At 34.8% G+C, this 21,557-nt stretch overlaps 2 protein-coding genes across 2 annotated transcripts; one reads left to right on the top strand and one right to left on the bottom strand.

The window, feature by feature from the left end:
- Positions 1 to 1,056: 1,056 nt before the first annotated feature.
- Positions 1,057 to 13,210, top strand: LOC104245738 (peroxisome biogenesis protein 22-like). The gene is made up of 8 exons (XM_009801427.2): positions 1,057 to 1,389; positions 3,957 to 4,193; positions 4,288 to 4,335; positions 5,584 to 5,640; positions 5,722 to 5,823; positions 6,668 to 6,724; positions 12,048 to 12,149; positions 12,856 to 13,210. Exons 1-8 carry the CDS (start codon positions 1,297 to 1,299, stop codon positions 12,958 to 12,960), a joined length of 801 nt encoding a protein of 266 aa, XP_009799729.1. The 5' UTR covers positions 1,057 to 1,296; the 3' UTR covers positions 12,961 to 13,210.
- Positions 13,211 to 14,072: 862 nt separating this feature from the next.
- LOC104245861 (zinc finger CCCH domain-containing protein 13) lies at positions 14,073 to 21,534 on the bottom strand. The gene is made up of 11 exons (XM_009801653.2): positions 21,220 to 21,534; positions 19,396 to 19,506; positions 19,086 to 19,119; positions 18,365 to 18,500; positions 18,158 to 18,214; positions 17,131 to 17,228; positions 16,974 to 17,045; positions 16,631 to 16,839; positions 15,844 to 16,019; positions 14,944 to 15,150; positions 14,073 to 14,522 (listed from the first exon to the last, which is right to left on the bottom strand). Exons 1-11 carry the CDS (start codon positions 21,347 to 21,349, stop codon positions 14,463 to 14,465), a joined length of 1,290 nt encoding a protein of 429 aa, XP_009799955.1. The 5' UTR covers positions 21,350 to 21,534; the 3' UTR covers positions 14,073 to 14,462.
- Positions 21,535 to 21,557: the final 23 nt, after the last annotated feature.

Genomic DNA, 21,557 nt, shown 5'->3' with positions numbered 1-21,557 from the left:
TGGTACAGTCGACTCTGGTACTACTCTTATTGGTTTTGCCTTAGTGGCTACGTCTAGCCAGCTGTGACATTAAAGCCCGCTGAAGTTGTCAAAAGGGCTATCACTTTCACAGTTAGAACTGCTAGACACATGGGCTTAATAAGAGTATGTATTGGACCTAGACAGGCCCCTTGCTTGGGTAAAAGGATAGATCCTTCCATACAGTTATTAAAACTATAATAAAATCCTAGTATATTTCGAATTTACTAGTCGTGCGGTCTTCCGCCAACCTTTAAATGTACTAAAGCAGCTAGATCTGGATGGCCGTGCGGATTACCGCCAGCCAATTAGATCCTGGTGCAAATGGTATCAATAAAATAAAATAAAATAATATTTCAAGAGTAATAAAATATATATCTTCTATTATATTACAAAAGGAAAATAGTAGACAAAAATATTAAACAAAGTAATATGCTAATAAAAATTTCTATTAACAATACAATTATAAATATTGGATAATATAATAAAGAAAAGTATAGAATAAAAAAGTTATTCGATGGCTATATAAGTCCCTCTAATTTAATAGAGATTTCATTTATTAAACCTTAGATAATTGAGAACAACAGAATAAGATTTAAAATAAAAAATATTTCAAGATTAATAAAATATATATATCTTTTCTTATATTACAAAAATAAAGTGAGCAGACAAAAATATTAAACAACATAATATGCTAATAATAGTTTCTATTGACAATGTAAAAATACTAAACCTTGGATAATATAACAAAGAAAATATAGAACAAAAAATCTATTCAATGACTGTACAAATCCTTTTAATTTAATAGAGATTTTATTATTGAGTATATTGTACGGACAAATACCATTAAAATTTATAAAAGCAATACGATTTAATATGTTTAAATACGCCCGATTATAATTTTATTTAATTAATATTTTTTAATATTAATCAGCATTGGGCGAGTACGACTACTAGTTTAAGCCAAAAAAAAAAAAAAAAAGAGATTGTTGAGTAGACGTTGTGTTTCATAATGGAGTTTAACTTGTAACTCGAAACATATAACTATCCATAAAAACAAACCCCTTTAAAACATTTCTCTGTTTTTTCTTTCTTCCATAGAAGCTTCCTCTGCAAGATCCATTTCTACTTTCTATCAATCTAGAAGATTCTGGAACAGTGGAGAGCAATGAAAATGAACCCTAGAGCTTGATCAGTCGTTCATCTTCTCCGCAAAACCAACTCACTACCACGTCGAATCTTTGAATTCTATATCAATTTTGAAGTCTTCAGGAAGTTATGGCCGATAATTCCAAGGACGATTTCTTCCAGCTCATGAAACGATTTGGGTCTTTTCTCACCCTCAAAGTTTCTAATCTCTTCCAAAACCTGGTTATATTCTATCTCTTTCGAGTTTATTTTTGCCTTCTTTTTTGTTTAATTAAGGAATCGATTTATATTTTTGTCTTATGTTTAAGATTTTAAGTTCTATGCACTACCGGTGAAAAAAGTATTTACACAATCAGGTTAATTAAATTACGCCTATGATACCTATGCACTGTTAGAGCATATAACTTATTTGTGAGGATTCAGATAGTTTTACTGTGTTAAATTGGAGAAGTCGGATAGTTTTACTGAATAATTCAGTAATAATCAGTGTTATGAAAGGCTCGAATGAGGCATACTTAAACCCTGAAAGTAGACCCCAGATTCACCTTGTTTAGGTGATGATTTAGTGCTGGCATAGAGGGACTAATGAGTATGCTAATTGTCTGGACAAAAGTTGGTGGAATTGGACCTAAAAGACCCATTTAGGTTAGATATCAGTAGAAACATAAAACAAAAGAATTAACTACGTCAAGAACTTGTTGTTCACTTGGAATTATAGAGGGGAGAACAAAGGAAATATTCAAAATTGTAGAAACTATTGCGGCATTGATGATTGAACTTATGAGTCATACGATAAAACTTCGTGAAAGAGTGATAGAGTGTAAACTTAGGAAAATTACAAGATTGACCGAGAATCTGCTTGCTAAGAAGATTGATAGAATTTTATCGTGAAGGAAGAAAGATCTACACATGGTGTTTATTGAGCTGGAGAAAGCGGATGCAATATCAGGAAGGATCTTTTGATGGGTGTTGGAGAAGAAAGGAATTCATGTTAAATAGATAAATACCATAAAAGACATGTATGGAGGAATTCTTACTAGCGTAAGAGCAGTAGTATGAGATAAAAAGTTTCCCATAATCGTGGATTTACACTAGGGATCGCCATTAAGTCCATACAGTTTTTTTGAAGAAAGTGGAATATTATTAACAAAAAAGCATAAAAAGATGCCTGGGTTACGAAATGAAAGAAGATATCAGCCAACGATCAGAGTGAGCCCATACTCTTTTATACTAGTTATGGGTGATCTAACCAAAAGCTTGAATTATAGAGAAACACTTTAGAGAGTAAGGGTTTTATGAAAAAAGAAGATTGAATTATATGCACCGCAAATTAGTCAGCATAAAAAGAATGAAGTTCATGTGAGATTAGATGGGATTATGATGCCTAAATGTGTAATAATTCAGATATCTAGGCGCGTAATTCAAAACTTGAAATGATAGATGAAGCTATTAAACATAGAAGCAAAATTGGATGGTTGAAATGGAGAAGTCCTATTGGGGTGTTGTGATAGGAAAATGCCTACCAAAATGAAAGGTAAGCTTTATAGAATAGTTATAACTCCAGCAATGTTATATCTGGTGAATGTTGGGCTGCTAAAGTCCAACACATCCACAAGATGAGTATCGCTGAGATACGGATGCTAAGGTGGACATGCGCTCGTATAGATTAGTCTAAGGTTAAAAATCACAACATTCGCTAGAAGGTGCAAAATAGCACATATTAAGTATAAAATAAGAGAAGGTCGCTTGAGATAGCTTGGTCATGTCTAGTGTCAACATCTAAATGCTCTGGTCGTTAGATGCGAAATCATGGTTAGTGAAGGTGTTAAAAGGGGACGAGATAAAGCTTAAACTCACATGGAAAGAAGTGATAAAAAACCTAAATTCTCTTGGAATCAATGCAGACTTGGTGAAAGATAGGGCTCATTGGAGGACGAATAGCTCTATAGGTGGTATCTAGTAGTTAGAAATATATTTTAATCATGATAATACGTCTACTTTACCTCATATGCATTCTAGGAATCTTTTTCCCCTATTAGAGAATATTATATCAGTATGCAATAAAGAGAAATTATAGTTTCAGCTTTATTTTTATTTTCTGTAATGTTGGCTTGAGATAGATTTAACTTGGGAACATGGTTAATGAGGATTCATATAGCTGACTCTAACTTGTTTGAGATTGAGGCGTAGTAGTTGTTGTTGTTGTTTAGTTCATTTATCCATATAATTGTAGTTTCCTTTTGTACTTATTTTTCTTGTGTTACCTATATAAATCTTTTCTTTCCTCATTATTTCTTTACTAGCATCCGCTGTTTAATTCCTCTTAGTAGTTAAAGTTCCATCAAATATTAATTTTTTTCTACGCATTTAACTTTGACAACATAATGATACCTTTTTTTATCAGTTTGGGTCGAATTTTCTGAAAATCATTGACTTTGGCATTAGCCCAATATATTCCATAATTTTAATACAACTACCACACTGCCTGAGCAGTAGCAGAGTGTAAAATTAGATGACTGCACAATTTAGAGTTTCAGGGCTTCTAAAGTGTGATGCCTGAATCTTTTCCACCACTTACAAAGTTGAGGAAGGCAACATACGTTGAATCAGCAATTTGTGCAATCCACAACCAATAAACTGCCATTTATCTAATTGTTTGCAGATATAATCTTTCTCTTATACAAGAAGTAGTGCAATAATCGCTTTTTTTTATGGCATTCCAAAGAAAGATGTTTTAGATGTTGTACTACCTTCTCTTAGATGGTAACAGCTATTTGATGTAAATGCAGGATTCGAGATCTGTAGGAGCTATAGCAGGTCTTGCATTTGCAATAGTTTTTACATGGAGAATATTGAGATCGCCTAGTGGACCACAGAGGAGGCGTCCTAAACGACAAGCTGTTACACCTGGTAGTTCTGGTGTAAACAGTCATTTAAGTGCAAATGTAGAAACTTCAGGAGTTAGCCCTTCTTCAGAGGATTCAAGTACACAAAATGTTATTGATGAGTTCTTTCAGCCAGTAAAGGTAGAAAGAGATTATCCTTCGGCCCCTACCCCCTTAATTTGGATTATCCAAATATAATTGGTGGATAAGTGACCTTCTACTAATTGCTTTGCAGCCAACACTCGGGCAAATAGTTAGGCAGAGACTGAGTGAGGGGAGGAAGGTATAATGTTCTTTTGTTGCTATTTATTTAACATTTTTTTCTTCCACCATCCCCAAGGCTCATGGATGCCAAGTAAATATTTGATGTCTAACATACATAATATTAATCTAAGAATATTTTGAGATCATGGGTGGAATTTGTTTGTCTAAATTTGAAATTTTCCATTCTCTTAGGTGCCATGATTTTTTTTTTCCAGAACATGCCGAAAAAATTAGAAGTAAAGATCAAATTGTTGTTTTTTTCAAATATATTCAGGTTCTGTTTGCAAAAAGTCTTTTGCAATACTGTTTCTTTGAAGTGGTAATTTAAGTGTGTTTTTACAGAATGTTTTCAAGAAACTCTTCTCCTCTCACAAAACACAAAAAGAACCAGTCAAACGCATCTAAAGTTTTCGCAAACTATTTCCAAATGTTATTCAAATGGTTGCTTAAATTCTCGAGATAGTTTTTGATTTGTGTGCAAATAGGTTAAATTAGTTATTGAATAAAGGGCTTCGTTCTATCAAATTTTTGTGCCTTGAAGTATAGTTTGGAAGGTTCAACAGATTGGACGCCTTCTATAATTAGTTGGAGGCATAGCTTTATACTTCGTCTCATTTTATGTGAAGGTGTTTTGTTGGGCCCGAAGTTTAAGAAATTAAATAAGACTTTTGACATGTAAGGCAAATACAGTATTTGCAAAGTACCAAAATTATTCTTTTAAATGAGTGGTCGTGACTCGTGAGAGTTCCACCTATCTTTTCAGTTTTTCTCTCCTTGTAAAAACATAAACTTTTATATCAAGTGGGTCCCAACAAGTCATATCATTATGGATAAGACGGGAATGTTAAGTGGACAACATCGCCCACGCTTAATTTAAATTTAACAACAATAACGACGTCATATTATATGGACTCTTTGCTTTTGTTGTATTTTGTTCTTAACTAAGTTTGTGTTGAAGCCTACCCTAGCACGCGCAATGTGCATAATGGCGTGTTTTACCAATCTTATCCTTTAATTGGTAGTCTTATTAGAACCTAGTTAAAATAATGCAAGTAATTTATTGATAACCACAACGAGAAATATTTGAGAGCATGATGGTGGTCTCTACCTCAATTTAAAAAAGCATCTGCTACTCGACCAAATCGTATCTGGTCAAGCTTTCCCGATTCTTCTTGGCATCGTTAAAGTCCATTTATACCTTCTTTTTATCTTTGTATCACAGCAGCACAAATAACTTAGAAAATCTGGATATTGTTTCACTGTACAGGTAACATGTCGGTTGCTTGGAGTAATCCTGGAGGAAACTAGCCCAGAGGAACTACAGGTTATTATTATTATTTCATTTGTTGATAGTGCATCAGTTGCCAACATGCAGTTGACAAGGTTTATACTTTGTCCTTTGCAGAAACAAGCAACTATCCGATCCTCCGTGCTGGAAGTGTTACTTGAAATCACCAAATTTGGTGACCTTTATCTTATGGAGAGAGTACTTGATGATGAAAGTGAAGTTAGTGCGCTGCTCACTCTGTTATATTACATCTGTATGTCGATTAGTAATTGCTACTGATCCAGTCCCTTTAATTATTTAATATATTTATTGCCTGATTCAGAAAGAATAGTGGGTGGCAGAATGCCATTTGATGCCTCTTTCAAAATGAAAAGGGAAAGGCTGACATCGTTGATTGCTTTGTATACTAAATAAAACTCACTCTTTGAACTGATTGCTAAATTTAAAATCTAAAAAGACAAATTAGTCTCTTTGATGCCAAGTCTAGGTGACTCTAAAAATCGAGTTGCCAATATGTTGCTTTAGGCACCGATTACGCTTGCTTAATTTCTAAGAATCACGGATAAGCTCAACTTTGGTAGTATACCTTTTACTTAATAGTTCAGTCAAGTGGAATGTCATTCCCTGAGCAATTCACTACTCTCTTCTTTTGTTTTTCTCGGAAAACTGATGTCACATTCAATAATCATCACACATTAACCAAAATTCATCATTTACTTGTTTAGTACTATATTTTTACTTACTAATCTGCATAATTTAAAGCTTTCTTTGGTGGAAGTCAAACTAAACTCCTGAGCAAGAGCCAAGCTTTAGATACAATGACCATGTTTGAGTTTCCTTTGGACTTTCACTTCGTAATGCCTGGTTTTGTCTACTAGTTCTTGTATTCTTGAAGTTCTCATATTTGGTGCGCGATTCATTTCTTAGCACCCACTTATCATGGGTACAGTGCATCTTGATGGTGGGCGCTGTGTTGATCCATTCATTGTCTATGAGTAATCTGCATGTGTATATCAACGAACTTCTTTCTATACATATTCATGAAATGATCGAATATTTGCAGAAAAACGTCCTGGTGGCTTTAGAAGATGCTGGAGTGTTAAGCATGGTCAAAGACAAGGTAACAACTAATCATTGTTCAACTCCATAGGAAGTCGAAATCCATTTATAATACCTTCATGGAGTTCTTGTTAGTGTGATTGTTTTACAATGGGTGTTGTCTTCAACTTTTAATCTAAACCGTGCCTCCATAAACACTTTTCCTTCGTCTGCAAACTGGTATCCTCTTCCTGGAAAAATCAAGATGATCTATTCTTCCAATTGTTTTGCCTATAGATTTTGGATGTGTGCTCTTTATTCTCATAACCTGGGGTATTGACATTTCCTCTGCTCTGGAGAAAAAGATATATTTTGTCTCCTTTTGGTAGAAGTACTACGTTAATCCCCATTCTTTAAATTGTGTAACAAAGTTATAATTGAATTTATCGGTGGACAAGTTTAAGTTTAACCCATATATTTTAATTTTGTTCTTCTGTATGGCAAAACTACATTCTCATATTGTATTGGATCATGAATATAATTTTACCATCCTATTTGCAACTTTTTCATTTAGGCTTTACACACTTAATGTATAAACATAAAAATGCAAATAAAAACATGGAAGATTGCAAAGTGAAAAAGAAAGAAATTGAAAGGGAGTACTGAAATAGATTTCTCTATAGATATATATTGTATCATATTTTTTCATTTTGTTCTTTTCATCATTCTTTGTTAGTGGTGTATCTTAAATTTGCTGGGTGCATAAAAGAGTAAATGCATGCATAGACTGATAGTTTCTTTAAAATAAAATAAGGTACTTTGTTGCACACGTGGAAGAAAAAAAATTCTAAAATTAACTACAAAGGACAAACTTGTCTGTATGTATATAATGTAGTTTATTACACAAAATAAAAGAAAAGGGAAATTTTTGTAATATCTTTTTTAAGGATTAAGGTATGTTTCTCTCTAGAGCTTACTAGTATTCGTACCTGCGCGATGCGCGGCCGATATCAAAGAAAATTTATAGTAAAAAAGTTAGAAACTTATTTGTTTGATATAATAAAAAAAAAAGTTGTCGTATCGCGTTGATATATTTAAAATTATGTATACTTCAATAGAAATTTATATTGAAAATTTTAATTGACACTTAATATCATATCACGATCTTAATTACTCGTTTTATATGGAAACAAAAAAAGTTCTTGTCATATCTATGATATTGACATTAACAAAAATTAATAATCTTACATTATGTCAAAAGCCTTTAATTTCATATATGTTTGATAACACTATACTTTTAATACAAAATTTCATAAACAAATAGAAGCCATATTTACCGATTTCCAAAAAGCCAAAATAGTAATAGGATTCTTTAAACTTCAGTTAATTTCGTTAAAACTGAACATCCAACTAAACTGAAGCATATCATATAAAAAGAAGCTGACCGAATATGAAACCTACTCAAGTTCTAACTATATATGTTTGAACTCTTTCTGCACCACAGCAAAAATTATAGTGTCGAAGCCTTCCAGACTTTCTGTAAGTATAAGCAAAACGAGTCTTAACGCAAAACATAAAAGGAAGAAATAATAACACAAATAAAATAGTTTCATGAAAAGAGAGTTGTATTTCAAAATGAAAGGGATAGGAACTCTAGTTAGGACCTCTAATCCCCTAATTCAAAAAATGATTTTGGATACTCCTTGATCTCCAAGAGACTAACCACCACTTTCTGTTCAATTAACTAAACAAACCCAAATCTAAAAAAACATAACCATCCTTCTATATGCACCACCATCAAATAGTAATTAACACCAAATTAATTCAACTTCTAGCAGAAATGGCTCCCTATGTTAGATTAACTAAGCAATTAAGGTAGCCCCTTCAATCCAAGCTACATCATCTTCTACCGATGATTCTGACTTTTCGGACCAACCAACCAGGACCTGCCTTCGCAAGTCTCTCTGCATTTTAGGAGCAAAATATGCAGCAAAAGCGTGCAATGAATCTTAGAAGAATTCCACATTTCCAGCGTACTTATATACTTAGAACAAAGATCCTTCAGCACAATATCCTATCAAACATACCTGCAACGGTTTCAACAGGTGAAATATTGCCTCATATTATGTATTATTATATAAGAGGAAAAATAACTCATCGTTTGCTAAATCTCAAGTATGGAGCAACTAAATCACCATTCCTGACTTTCAGAAGGAAAGCATCACATTAGCTAGGTAAATGGCTCAGACCAGTGAATGGATTGGCATTATCGAGAAATGCAAAATCTGGAAAGGAAGTTAATCAATTAATTAAAAAAGGAAAATTTGACCAATTTTTTAAAGTTGCATAAAGATTGCCGACCTCTGTAAGTTTAACCATACATGATGGATATTTATTACCATGGACTTAGAGCAGATGTCAAAATAGGTTATAATGAAGGAAGAACAGATAGTATATCACTATGAGCCATGAATTTACCAAGTTTAAGGTGAACATGTGTGTAAACCTCCAATTCAACAACAAATATTTTGTTGATTACATATCCATCTTGCTAATCGCAACTTTCTGCATATTGTTGAGATATAAAATAGATTAGCAACTTGCTCTTCTACTTGCTCTATTTCATCTTTCAATGAAACCATACCCTGTTGAATGCTCAAAAAGATCGTTACATGATTATACCAATATACGTTGCAAGTTACTTCATAAAAAAGAAGTAAAATATGTGGGAACAACACAAACCTGTTCACCCAAATTTCAAAGTTTATTGGTTTTGAAATTCCAAAACCTTAGAACTCTTGAAGACTGTTCACCCACATTCCAAAAGGAAACCCAATGACCCATAGCTGATAAGAATTGTGCTCCTCATGCTTCATCTTGCTTATGATGTCTTCCACATACGAACTTGTTTTCTTATTCTAGCTTAATCATTAAAGCTCTCTTACCAACAATGGGTCCATGAACATTAACTTGCAAAATATTGACGACCTTTACAACTCTAAAACTGAACATATGCGAAACAAAATCCCAAACAAATTCCATAAAAGAGCTAACAGATAGAAAGCTACACAGAAAAGGTACAAATGTGAAAACTACCATGAGAGTTCCAAACAAAATCCCAAACTGAGCATAGCTAACTGCCATAAATGTCTTCTAGAGGTTTACACACATGTTCCCTTTCCATTCACATTATATGTTTGATAACATTATACAAATAGAAAGCTTCAAGGGCCTCCCCATTTACTGTAGACATATAATGAAAATAATGAAAATGTTCGAATATTGCTCCGACCACATTCAATGTCTCCGAAATCAATCTAAAGTGAAGACTGAAAAACACCTTCAATTTATTGCCAATAGAGAAAAAAATTACATAAAAAGTTTGATAAATTTTTTTAAAATGGACCACAAAATAATAAAAAGATGCAAACTTTATTGCTATTAGTCAACACAAATCAAGAATAATGGATAACATAGATAAATTTTTCAAATCAAATAATTTCTTCTATATAACAAACGCAAAAACAAATCAAAAAGTCATAACATCAAGTGCAGGAGAAAAAACCTAAATTAAGAAAAAGGTAAAAATTGGGGGTGTATTTTTTACCGATAGCAAAAGCAACAATAGTAGAGTGGTTTATAGTGAAGCAATAATTGTTTGCATCTTTCAAATTCGAGTCTTCTCTCTTAAAAACTTGTATATAACCATGCCACTTGAATGACATTACAAACGAATGGATTCATCGCAACTTCTGAAACTGAAAACCCAACATCAAAAAGGGTCTATAAAAGCGAACCATTCTTCTATACCCTTTTAATTTGTTTGACGCATTGTAACGCACCAGTATTTAGGTTGTTAAGCAGAAAGATTTCAAACATATATACCAACGTAAAAACAACAATCTTAAACAAAGTACTCATTGCTACTAACAGAAAAATTCATGACAATCTCATAAATCAAATTTTGTCATCAAAATCGAAACCAAATAAAAAAAATATGGAATAAGAATAGTAATTGATCCTGATTACTTTAAAAACGTGGTTAACATGTTAACAAATATATAAAAATTTGATAGACCCAGATTTTAGAATTGATTTTTCTATGTAATAAAAAATGGCAAACGGAAAAATTAGATACCTTCCATGATTATTTTCTTTTGATATAAATTCATGTATAGAGGAGATGCAATCAAAGTTTGATTCAAGACCAAATTTTGAAACTCTTCAAAAATGATTTGCATCGCTATTTTTGTAAGCTTTTGGTGGATTTTGATTAGAATTTTGGAAATCGAGAGACTGATTTTTGGTGGATTCTATTTTTGATTAGGGTTATGTTAGAATTTTGGAAGTTGAGAGAAAGAAAACTGCTTCTTCAAACGTAGTGATCTGAAAAATTGAGTTGTAAGGTTTGGCGGAGGCGTTTGAGACATTATTAGTTTAGGAGACAGTTTCTAAGTTATGGAGTTAGGTTTTGATGCCCACGTTTGTGAAGAGGATGGTGGGGTATTTTTCATCCGGATAAAAGAAACGTGGGAGTCCAAAAATTTGAATAGATGATCGTGGATGAAGAAGCATGGGAGTCCAAAAAACGTGGGACTCATGGATATGCACAAACGTGGGACTCTTAAGGGAAATAACTGAAACATATTAATGCTTTAAAAGCTTCAAAATAACTTTTTAATTTTATAAATTATAATTTTTTTGAATCTCCAAGCTTATTGGAATTTTGTCTTAAATCTTGACACGTGTCGATTTTTCGGTTTGACACTTGGCACAATATTATGAATTTGCCTCTCCTTTTCTATATTAATAGATTGTTGTTATCTTCTCCAACGCTCCTAAAGCTCAATCAGTATTGTAGAAGATGGTAAGAGTAAGTGTGCTGAATGATGCAGAGCATGCGCAGTGTTGCACCTAAGGGTGTAGCTTAGTCGTTAATCCGTTAATGAAGCAGGTATCAAGTTCATATCCAGTGGAGATCACTTCTTCCTATTTGTCCAAGCCTTGATGGGCAGAGTTATCCATGTACTGGTGTGAGGTAGCAAGTTAAAATTAGTTGAGGTGCGCGCCATCTAACTCGGACGCCATGGTTATCCAAAAAAAAAAAGAGCGTGGGAAATGCTGAGAAGAGGGGAAAGCGTCAGGTCATGATATGAATATGTTCATCACAAGGGGGGGGGGGGAAATTGTGGTTGAATGAATGGCAGGCGGAGTAACGTAATGACTGGTTAATTGAGTTGTACAAAATTGATTTAGTATCCCAGCTGTCAAAGTTTGAATGTTTGATATAAGATGCAACAGTTGAATTGATGTCTCAGCTTCCTTTTTAACCTCTATTATTTTTCTAAAGATCCTCTTTCTTCTTGTAGTATGCATTATAGATTACTAAGTTGATTGTTATGCAGGTTCTCTTTTGTAGCACTGAGAATGGGAGAACATCATTTGTCCGACAACTGGAACCTGATTGGCATATAGATACAAATCCGGAAATCATTTTTCAATTGGCGGTACTCCTTGTTTCCTTTTGACTGATAACATGAGCGTTCCATTATCTTAGTTTTTTTTGTTATATATCAGAAACGTACTAATATTTACTTGTTTTTCAATATAACTTATTTTTCGCTCTTAATTTTATTTGGTATGATGATGACATGAGTCGAGCTTAAATGGAGAAGTGAGGATTTATGTAGTGGATCCAACTTGTTTGGGATTGAGGCATAGTTGTCAGAAAATGTACTAATTCATGAGTTGAAAAAGTAAGAAGTATCATCAAACACTGAATCCATCCATTTATCTATCATGCATTAGGTAGATCTCTTTTCCCAAGGAAACAACTTCACCGTCTGTTATACACTTATATTAATAATAATGATTCAAAGCAAATTGCTTATCAATTTTATGTTCTTTCTTCTTCGCGTTTTAGAAAAGGTGCAAGTTCAGCCTTGTAATTTCCAATCTGTCAATGTGGATGTCTTTTACGAACACATACAGTTACTTGTCTCTTGCCTGTTTATAACTCAAGTTTAGACCTATAAGATATTGGATTTTCAGACCACTGTTTTCTACACAGGACATTCCATTAGGGTAGTGAGATGAAAACAGAATTGGAATGTCAAATGTTATATAGTCATTTAAATGGCAGTGGGGCTTTGCAGATCCTAGTTCGTTTTATTTTATTTATATATTTAATGTGTTAATACAAACTGATTGCAGAGATTTATCAAATATGAGCTACACATTTCACCTACCAAGCCAGAAAGAGCAGCCATGAATGTCTTCAGTTCAACATCTTTGGAGCAGTTTTTTGGAACTGTTTAGATGCAAACCCAGAAGAGCTCTAACATGTTTTCGTTTATTTTAGGTCTGTCTTTTCGCCCTTCCTCTTCAACTTTGGGCTGTTAAAGTTCATATCTAATCGCATTTAAATCCTTTTCTGGTATATGCTTCAGTTTTGAGGTTCAAGGGGCATACTTTGTATATTACTATGTTATCTTCAGAATAGATCACCTTTTATGGTTGTATTGTATTACTCTTTCCTAAGTCAAACCTGGCGCTGTATTGTATCCAAGTACTTCTCCACATGGTAGGCTCATCGCATGGTAAAGAAAAGTATGACAGATCAGAATCTCTGCACGAACTTAATTCAAGTTTTGTCGGTTATTGCCTGAATGAAAATCTCTTGAACGACGAATTCCGTCGAGTATATACTCGCTCCGTTTCAATTTATGTGAACCTGTTTGACTGGGCATGGAGTTTAAGAAAAAATGAAGACTTTTAGAATTTGTGGTCCTAAACAAGTCAAAAAGGGGCTCAGATTAGTTGTGTGGTTATAAAAGCTTCTCATTAGGGGTAGAATTGTACGCTTAAGCTAAATTGTTACCAAATTTAGAAAGGAGTCATTTTTTTGGAACGGACCAAAAAGGAAATAGGTTCACATAAACTGGAACGGGGGGAATAATATTTATAATCCTTCTTTTCGTGTGAATTTTGTGTTATCCAAATATACATATGAACTTCTGCCATATATACGTATATATAGATGATTGTGCAAGTATTCAATATTAAGCCAAAGCAAAACAAATAAGGAACATATGAGCCAGATTCTGATTTGCCAGATTAGTTTATGCTTCTTAACTCTTTGCTCCTATAACCCCCGAGAACCGAGACCCATGGAATTGGTACAGTAGTTGATATTCTCAAAATTATGTAATTTGTTAATGTTATTTGTTTATGCTACGTTACTCCTTCCGAGCAACATTGTTGGAGTGTGACATTTCTGTGGCTATAACATCATGTTATTGAAGATTAAATTGTTCCCTAATCAAGAATTATCCTTCCCAAATAGTGTGACATAAATTGAGGGAGGGGAGGAAGGTGAGGGGAGGGTGGGGGGTCTAAGGGAGTATTAATTTGTTCCTTGCAAAATGATATTTCAAAAACAAGGTAAGCGGACTTGATCACTCGTCCTACCTATACTAGAAAGATAGTAGTATATCGTTTTCGGGATTATTTAGCATGTCTCCTGTTAAGACTTCAGAGTAGCACATTTTAAACCAACAAACCCCAGCAACATTCGAGGAGCTTGCTGCATAGGCGAAGATTAAGAGACTCTAAACTATTATTATCAACCTGCTATACAAAAAGAAATCTGCTCTCCTCATCTAAATCAAGCTCAAAAGCGTTATCTAAGTTATTTTTCCTGTTGATAATAATCTTAAATTTAAAATCCTGAAAACTTGTATGTATAAGCCGATCATCATTTCCAGCTCATTAGCTCTATTCCTCTACATCTGTGCACCAGCTGCTTATTGATCGTTATGCTAAACAATATCCACTTCCACCGTCTCTTCATCAAGCCTTTCCGCAGTATCACCCTTATACTGCAAGCAAAAGTCAAGTGGCTCACTTCAGATTAAAACTTCAGGCTTATGGATACAACAATATACAAAAGGCAAGATCCAAAACAACCTGACAAAAGATGTATCTAGATTAAGGACTAGGAGATAGTCAAGCACTAAAGAGTATAGAAAATGCTGGCAGCTTTTGGCAAGAATCTGTGGACTACAATGCAGTATGCCTGCCCTTTTCTTCGTGGTGGGGGTGGGGAGGAAGTCCAAGAGGGAACAGTATACTTTTTTTCCGTTCTCGCAGTTTTCCTGCTCACCCCTTTATTATTTTGCATAATCCAACGAAAGAGAACTTTAATCACTGATAGTTTTACACAAAGTATGTTTCAAACAGAAAGAACTCACGAGTCCATATATTCGCATGCTACATATGTAGTTCACTATTGGATCGTACCTTCAAATAAGCACCCGGAGGGAGAGGAGGAGGAGGTGGTAGAAAAGGATACTCTGGAATACCAGAAGGAGTTCCCTTCCCAGCTCTTGTAGCATTTCCAGCTACTTCAACTTTTTCCTCCATCTCAACAACTTCAACATCTTCATCCGCTGCATGGGCGGCCATGCTGGTTGATGGCAAAACAACAGCAACATCAGAGGCTTTGGGCTGCAGAATTTGAAGAATGCATTTTTCAGTTCCACAACAGCAATTGAAAGAGAACAAAATGTTCTAAGATGCTATATCTTGCATTGTTGTTTGCAGCATAGAAATTGGGTCAACTACCATCAGGGATAAGCTGTAAGACACCTTTTGCTTTTCAATCTAGAAATGCCAAAGGCAAAAGAATAGTGTCACAAAATTAATAAAATAATAAATGGGACACAGTTGCATTCTTCCAACGAAAAATGATAGCCAAATTCAGTCGTATGCATATTGAGGGAAGTACTGATGCACACTCCATATTTTTCAGCCAATTACGATTTTTTTCCCTTTCTCTTTTCTGACAAGTGATCCTCTCATATTGTCACTTCATTTTACTTCCCATTATCTGAATCATCACATGTCATTCCATATCATTTTTGTAAATTTATTGTAAAGCACTTATCATGACGAACATGCAGATTTCAGAACGTCTAGAAAGATGCTTATGAATGTAACGGAAAATTTTGAAAGAACAAAATGAGAAGCCAACAAAACAAAGAGCATCAGAAAGTTGTCCACGTAAAAATGAAATTGTATTCATTATCCAAGATAAAGGAGACATCCTATCTCTTTTTAAGTGTCTGCGCCAATTTTCCTTTAACTTTCTTGGTTGGGGGAAAGGGTCAGGGCTACACGAATGTTATGTAAAAGGAGCACCTTGTTTGGGAAAGTCATGTCACTGGAGAAGTTTATTCCCTTCTTGGACTTCTCTTCACCCACTAGGGTCTTATACCCATTCTCCCAATTGAACTCTGTGTTTTCTTTCTTCTCGTTATTCAGCTGAGTAGGATAAGCAATCCTCTGCGAAGCATTTCCTTTTCCTTTTGTTGAAGCTGTTACAGAGCGAGTTGCCAAAGGTAAAACGAGTCAGAGAAACCAAATTCACAATGAGGGACTTCATGAACTCTGATTCAAACTTTTGCATCATAACGTAGGATCTAATATTCACAAGGACGGGAGCTTTGAGGACTGTGAATCATATGTTGTGCACGGTTAAGTAGGACTGCAAAGAACACTATTTTCAGTCGACTGACTTTTGTGGAGATGAGGAAGAAAAGAAATTTGTAAAAGCTGAGCAGGAAGCAAATGCTGATTATTAAGTATTTCAGCCCAAGATAGGGTAAGACCTGCACACACACTACCCTCCCAGACCCCACTGGTGGGAAATCACTAGGTTTTTTGTTGTTGTTGTTCTTCAGCCCAAGGCTGCGACAGCCACTTCGACTATATATACAGAACAATAAAACAGGGTACCGATACATACACTGAGGTCTTTGGCAGTTTTGTTCAGGAAAACCAATTATATAAATAAGCAAGCACACTCAAAGTTGATAAATCAGAAAAGTCAGCTTAAGTGCCCTGGATTATGATAAGATGCACTAGTACAGTTATTTTATTCATGTCTGAAAAGCTACGCTCTTATACATAAATTGTCATTTATTACCTTGATTTGAGGTTTCATCAGCTTCACGATGAATTCTCGGCCTTTTCTTGGTGGGTGAAGTATTCTTCTGCGGCTCATCCAATGAGCTAAATTGATTACCAGCCATCCCTCCATCACTCATATTGATGGCCGAATCCTCTTCACTTGCAACGGGCCCGACCAAATCTGAGCTGAGTTTATTAGCGAGCTTTTGAAGCTGAGCTTCTGACCTACAATTGCACTATCTCCACTGAGTGTTCGTAGAAAGCGAAAGAAACAGAAATAGACCTAACATATTAGATGACAAGAATCTGAAGTGGAGGTGGAGAGAGAGTCAATAGAAGGAGAGAGATCATTAAAATACCTTTTTAGTTCACCTTCTAACCGTGAGTGATTGTTGTATGCTTCCACGAACTTCTTGATCTTCGAAGTAATCCTGGGGGGAAAAGCCAGGGATTGGGCAGACATAAGGAAAAGGTACATCCAGACTCAAAGTGAAAATATTTTGAACAGATAACAACCTTTTACATTCCTCTTTTTCCTTGACAAGTTCCATCTCAAGGTCCTGAATTTTTGAAGCTAGACTGTCTGCCTGACGAGTTGTCTTTTCAAGGTACATCTTCCATGTTCCAACCAAAATTGAAAAGTATTGATGATAAACTTGATATATTAGAGCAAAGAGCAAAAGAATGTGTTAAAGAAAAGGGAATAGGAACTGAGAAAGAAAGTAGAATAGTCTGTTGAAGAAAGAAGAGAGTGGAATATGGAAATATAGCAAGTAAACGGCAATGAGAGCCTCTATATGTAGCTGATGACAAATGAGTAAAAAGATAGAAGAGGAAGTCTTTCCTAATATCTATATCACTGCTATAAGTTAGAACAAAAGATTGAAGGTTTGAGAAAGAGAAGATAGCTTATATAAGAAGGAAAAAAAAACAAAAGCCAAGAGGGTCATGCTGGACTGTCAAGGTGTTCTTTGGCAGCTTAGTACCCTTCCTCTTTCGTTTTAAGCAGCTAATATATGACATAACAACCAACTTTACTAACAAACCCTCTATTTGACATCGGGTTTCTTTGCCCGTAAGAAAATAAGAGCTAAAAACTGCCCTACCTAATGTTCATAGTTCCAAACTCTAAAGAAGTGAAAATAGATGCCAAGACTAATACCCCCAAACAAGGAATGAGTACAAGTTTAGCAGTAGTCTATTGGAACTTAGTTCCTTAAGATCATCAAATTTTATTAAAGTTCTTCCGATTAAAGAGTCCCACTTCTCGTTAACATTTGACATTTCATTTCTTCGAGACCAAAGCAACAAGGAAATATCAGCATTGCCCGATACATGGATGGTAAAATCACTTACTTCATTATCTTAACCTTACCTTAGCGATACACATGTGAAAAGGAAAAAACATATATATTTTATCCGTAGAGACACAAACATGTACATGCTTAGACACATGTTACATCTGAGCTGTGATACTACTATTCATTAACAAAATAGGTATAAGTTTTTCATACTCCGATTGGACAAGAAAAATGAAACCAACCTCCAGTTCGCGTTTTTGGTCATCCAACATATCAATTTCGGATTGCAACTGCCTAAGCTGCAACATGAAAAATAGACAGAAATCACAACAAAATATATATCAGATACAAATATAAAATGTATAAAACAGAGCCCACCAAAAGAGCAGAAAAAAGGAAGGGCTGATCAACTCTGCTATTCGCGAGCTAGAGTTATCTACTCCCTGTACCTGAAGGACATCTTCGGAACTGGAAGATAAATGTTTTTTCTCCTTCACATGATCTTCTGTCTCAGCCGACATGTTCAAACTTCCAGACAAATCACTTTGACCTTCCGAATGATGTTTCATCTTCCGCTTTCTATCACTGCAGTATACCAATTTTCTAGTATTAGTCAGACATTATGATTATAGACAAAGTATCAGGTCAAGATAATAGAAAGATTAAAGAAAATAGATTAATCATATGAAAACTCGCATATTGTCTTTATCACGAAATACCATCACATTCTCCAATGATGCTCTCTGAAGGGGTTCAGAAATCCCAAGAAATAAGGAAGATCCAATTAACCTCTCTACTGCTAAATATTCTGCCTTAGGAAGCTGCTAAGAGAGTTCTCCTTCATAAAATAAAACCTTAGGTCTCTTTACAGTGATCTCATTAACTGTATGAAAACAGTTATCAAAACTGGATTATAGCATTTCCTCCGAGACAAAGCTAACTGACGCACAGAATAAGTTGCCATTTTACCTTTTTAAGTAGCAATTACGATTTCCATATCTAACATTAATCATAAGCAAATGGATTCAAGCTCAATCAGGTTCCAGCTCATTTCTAAGTGCTGAATTCAGTTCAAGGTTTCTATCTAAAGCCTGAGTATGTAATTTGTCAACATGGACCTGTCTGACTAAGCCCTAAAATAAAGTACGCACAAGATATTGATACACTTACCTCCTCCTCCCAAGAGACTCAGTAGGACTGCGCCCTGCAAAATAAATCGGAAGGAAATATTATGTGAATGAAACAGACCATGAAAGAAGGCCGAGAAAGAAAACCAGAGGAATGTATTAGCTCCAAAATCTCCATGAACCAAAGGCTAGATCTAGCCAACATATTCACATGATCCTGTGACATAAGTACACTTCCATGGAAATGAATATCCTTAATCACGTAACTCATCCTTTCAGATGAGCTAGACTAAATAAGTCTATAAGGATTGGAGCAATGACAGGAAAGTGATCGTGAAAGAAGCAAGCCTAACCATGGGATGCATGTCTCTCTCTTGCATCTCTATCGGAGGAGTATCTGCCCACCGGAGAACGCCTTCTATCAAGCTTCTCTCTCAAGTCATGACCGCGAAAATCCCGCCTCTCTGAAATGAGAACACTGAATTTTTACACTAAACTGGAGACAGTTGTTGATTCAAAACATTGATGAAATCCGCACCAACTAAATCGCCAATAATCAATAATAAAGCTAATCTTACCATTACATCGAACTACAAGAGAAACATAACAGTGAATATTTATACGGCCTTCCTGCGAGTTCCAAAAGGAGCCATAGAAACTACTGCTCTCATATAATGCACATATGTAGAATACCAGTTTTTGAGCTTTTATCCAGAAAAGCTTCAAATATCATAGAACCAACTGAACAGCTAGTAGACATCCTTGCATCTTGCTCAGTAAAAAAAATATTGCTATAGATTTCTGCTTGCAGCCGTATCAAATGGACAAGTATTAAAGCAGCCACTGGATGATATATAGGATAATAAGCCTTCTTGGACCAAAATACCCATCCAAGAGGTCTCTTTGAAGATTCATTCAAACAGACGTCACAAGAAGGGAACACCATATTCTCAAGGAATATATGAGTGAAGAATTTACTAGGATAGAGCATTCATTGGTTCATCAAGCTGGCAGATGAGTAAATATAAATATGGAAGAGACTATGCCCAGAGAAACATATTCTGATCCCTCATACACTGCTGCTTCAATATGCAATATGATAAACCAAGATGCTGAGAAAAATACCATAAGCAGCACAAAGATAAAGCAACCAGCAAATTCCTTTCTGATAAGAAATACTAAAACCTGTTAGTTGATAGGCAGTTATTCACTGTCCAATAGAATAACCCGAAGTGTGAAATTTCTCCGTTCAACTCTGTAACATTGCTCTCTTAAACTGAATGATAACCAAAACGCATAGCAGAGAAGTGCCAAACAAGCTTCGGAATAAAATGAAAACAAAAAGAATTGCAAAAAAGAAACTACATACATCCAATGAGAATTTGAATCGAGATATGGACAGGTCTCTGCTCCCGTATTAGGTGACTCAAGTATTTCCATTCATTTTAAATTTTTCAGTCTTTTCCTAGTTCCCAATTATTTGCAAATGATTGACAAACAAAATGGGAACTGACACGAATAGGGAGAAAAATATCCTAATGTCCGATGTAATTTTCACCTATTTTGTTTCTCTTAAAAGAAATTAAGCATATACAGTTCTACAACATACTACTCTAAAGAGTGTTAACCATAAGAAACAAACATGAATCAGCAAATGAAGCAAAATGCAAAATGAGCTTCTTCATCTCTTTAATCTAATATTAATGAACCAGTAGGCACAATCAACAAGAGAAAGCACCAATTTCAACCAACCAGCAAAAGCTAGTTTTAAAGTATATTCTTCAACTCCAAAGACTCACTTTTTTTAACTTGATCTCAAACACCCCCTCTGTCCCAATTTATGTGGCAAATTTTCCTTCTTGATCTGCCACAAAAAGAATATCATCTTTCTATATTTAGCAATAATTAAACTTCAAAATTCCCCTTCTACCCTCAATGAGTTGATTAACACTCGTACAAATATCTAATGCTAGTTTAAAACCACAAGTTTCAAAAAAAAAAAAAACTTAAACTCCGTGCCAATCAAACCGTACCTGATAAATTGGAACGGAGGGAATATTGTTCAACCACATACAGAATAGTCAATAAAAATAGAAAAAATACCAACCTTTATGGAATGAAATAAAATATGGTTAAAGTGTTAAACAAGTGGTGATGGAGAAGTGTAACAAAATTACCGGCGGCAGGGGAATCGGAGAAGCGACGGAGCTGCGCATTGCCATGAGCGAAAGAACAACTCTGGCGATGACAACGGCCTCTTTGATAAAGCAAGCATAGTTTCGTTTTGTACAGCTTCCTCTCCACCATTTTTTTCTCTATTTGGATTTATATCGTCGTTGTATACGCAGCAGACTAATTAGCTCCAAAAATTAAATCAATAAAACATAGATAAATCGAGATTGTTAGCGTTCCACAAACCCTAATTTTGGATAGCACCACCGCAATCACTTGCACGTACGGATGGATATAAATGGATACCTTCTGAGGAAACAGATTTTCTAGGTATTGAAATCGT

The sequence above is a fragment of the Nicotiana sylvestris genome, chromosome 6 (genome assembly GCF_000393655.2).
Source record: "Nicotiana sylvestris chromosome 6, ASM39365v2, whole genome shotgun sequence".
In the NCBI taxonomy this organism is placed as follows: domain Eukaryota; kingdom Viridiplantae; phylum Streptophyta; class Magnoliopsida; order Solanales; family Solanaceae; genus Nicotiana; species Nicotiana sylvestris.
This window is presented reverse-complemented; position numbering and strand designations above follow the sequence as displayed.

Coding starts and splice junctions, on each gene's coding strand:
- LOC104245738 (XM_009801427.2), top strand. CDS start 1,297: ATGGCCGATAATTCCAAGGACGATTTCTTCCAGCTCATGAAACGATTT. Junction 1,390..3,956: donor CTAATCTCTTCCAAAACCTG/GTTATATTCTAT, acceptor ATGTAAATGCAG/GATTCGAGATCTGTAGGAGC. Junction 5,641..5,721: donor CTAGCCCAGAGGAACTACAG/GTTATTATTATT, acceptor TGTCCTTTGCAG/AAACAAGCAACTATCCGATC.
- LOC104245861 (XM_009801653.2), bottom strand. CDS start 21,349: ATGGTGGAGAGGAAGCTGTACAAAACGAAACTATGCTTGCTTTATCAA. Junction 19,120..19,395: donor AGAGAGACATGCATCCCATG/GTTAGGCTTGCT, acceptor TTTATTTTGCAG/GGCGCAGTCCTACTGAGTCT. Junction 16,020..16,630: donor TGATGAAACCTCAAATCAAG/GTAATAAATGAC, acceptor GCTCTGTAACAG/CTTCAACAAAAGGAAAAGGA.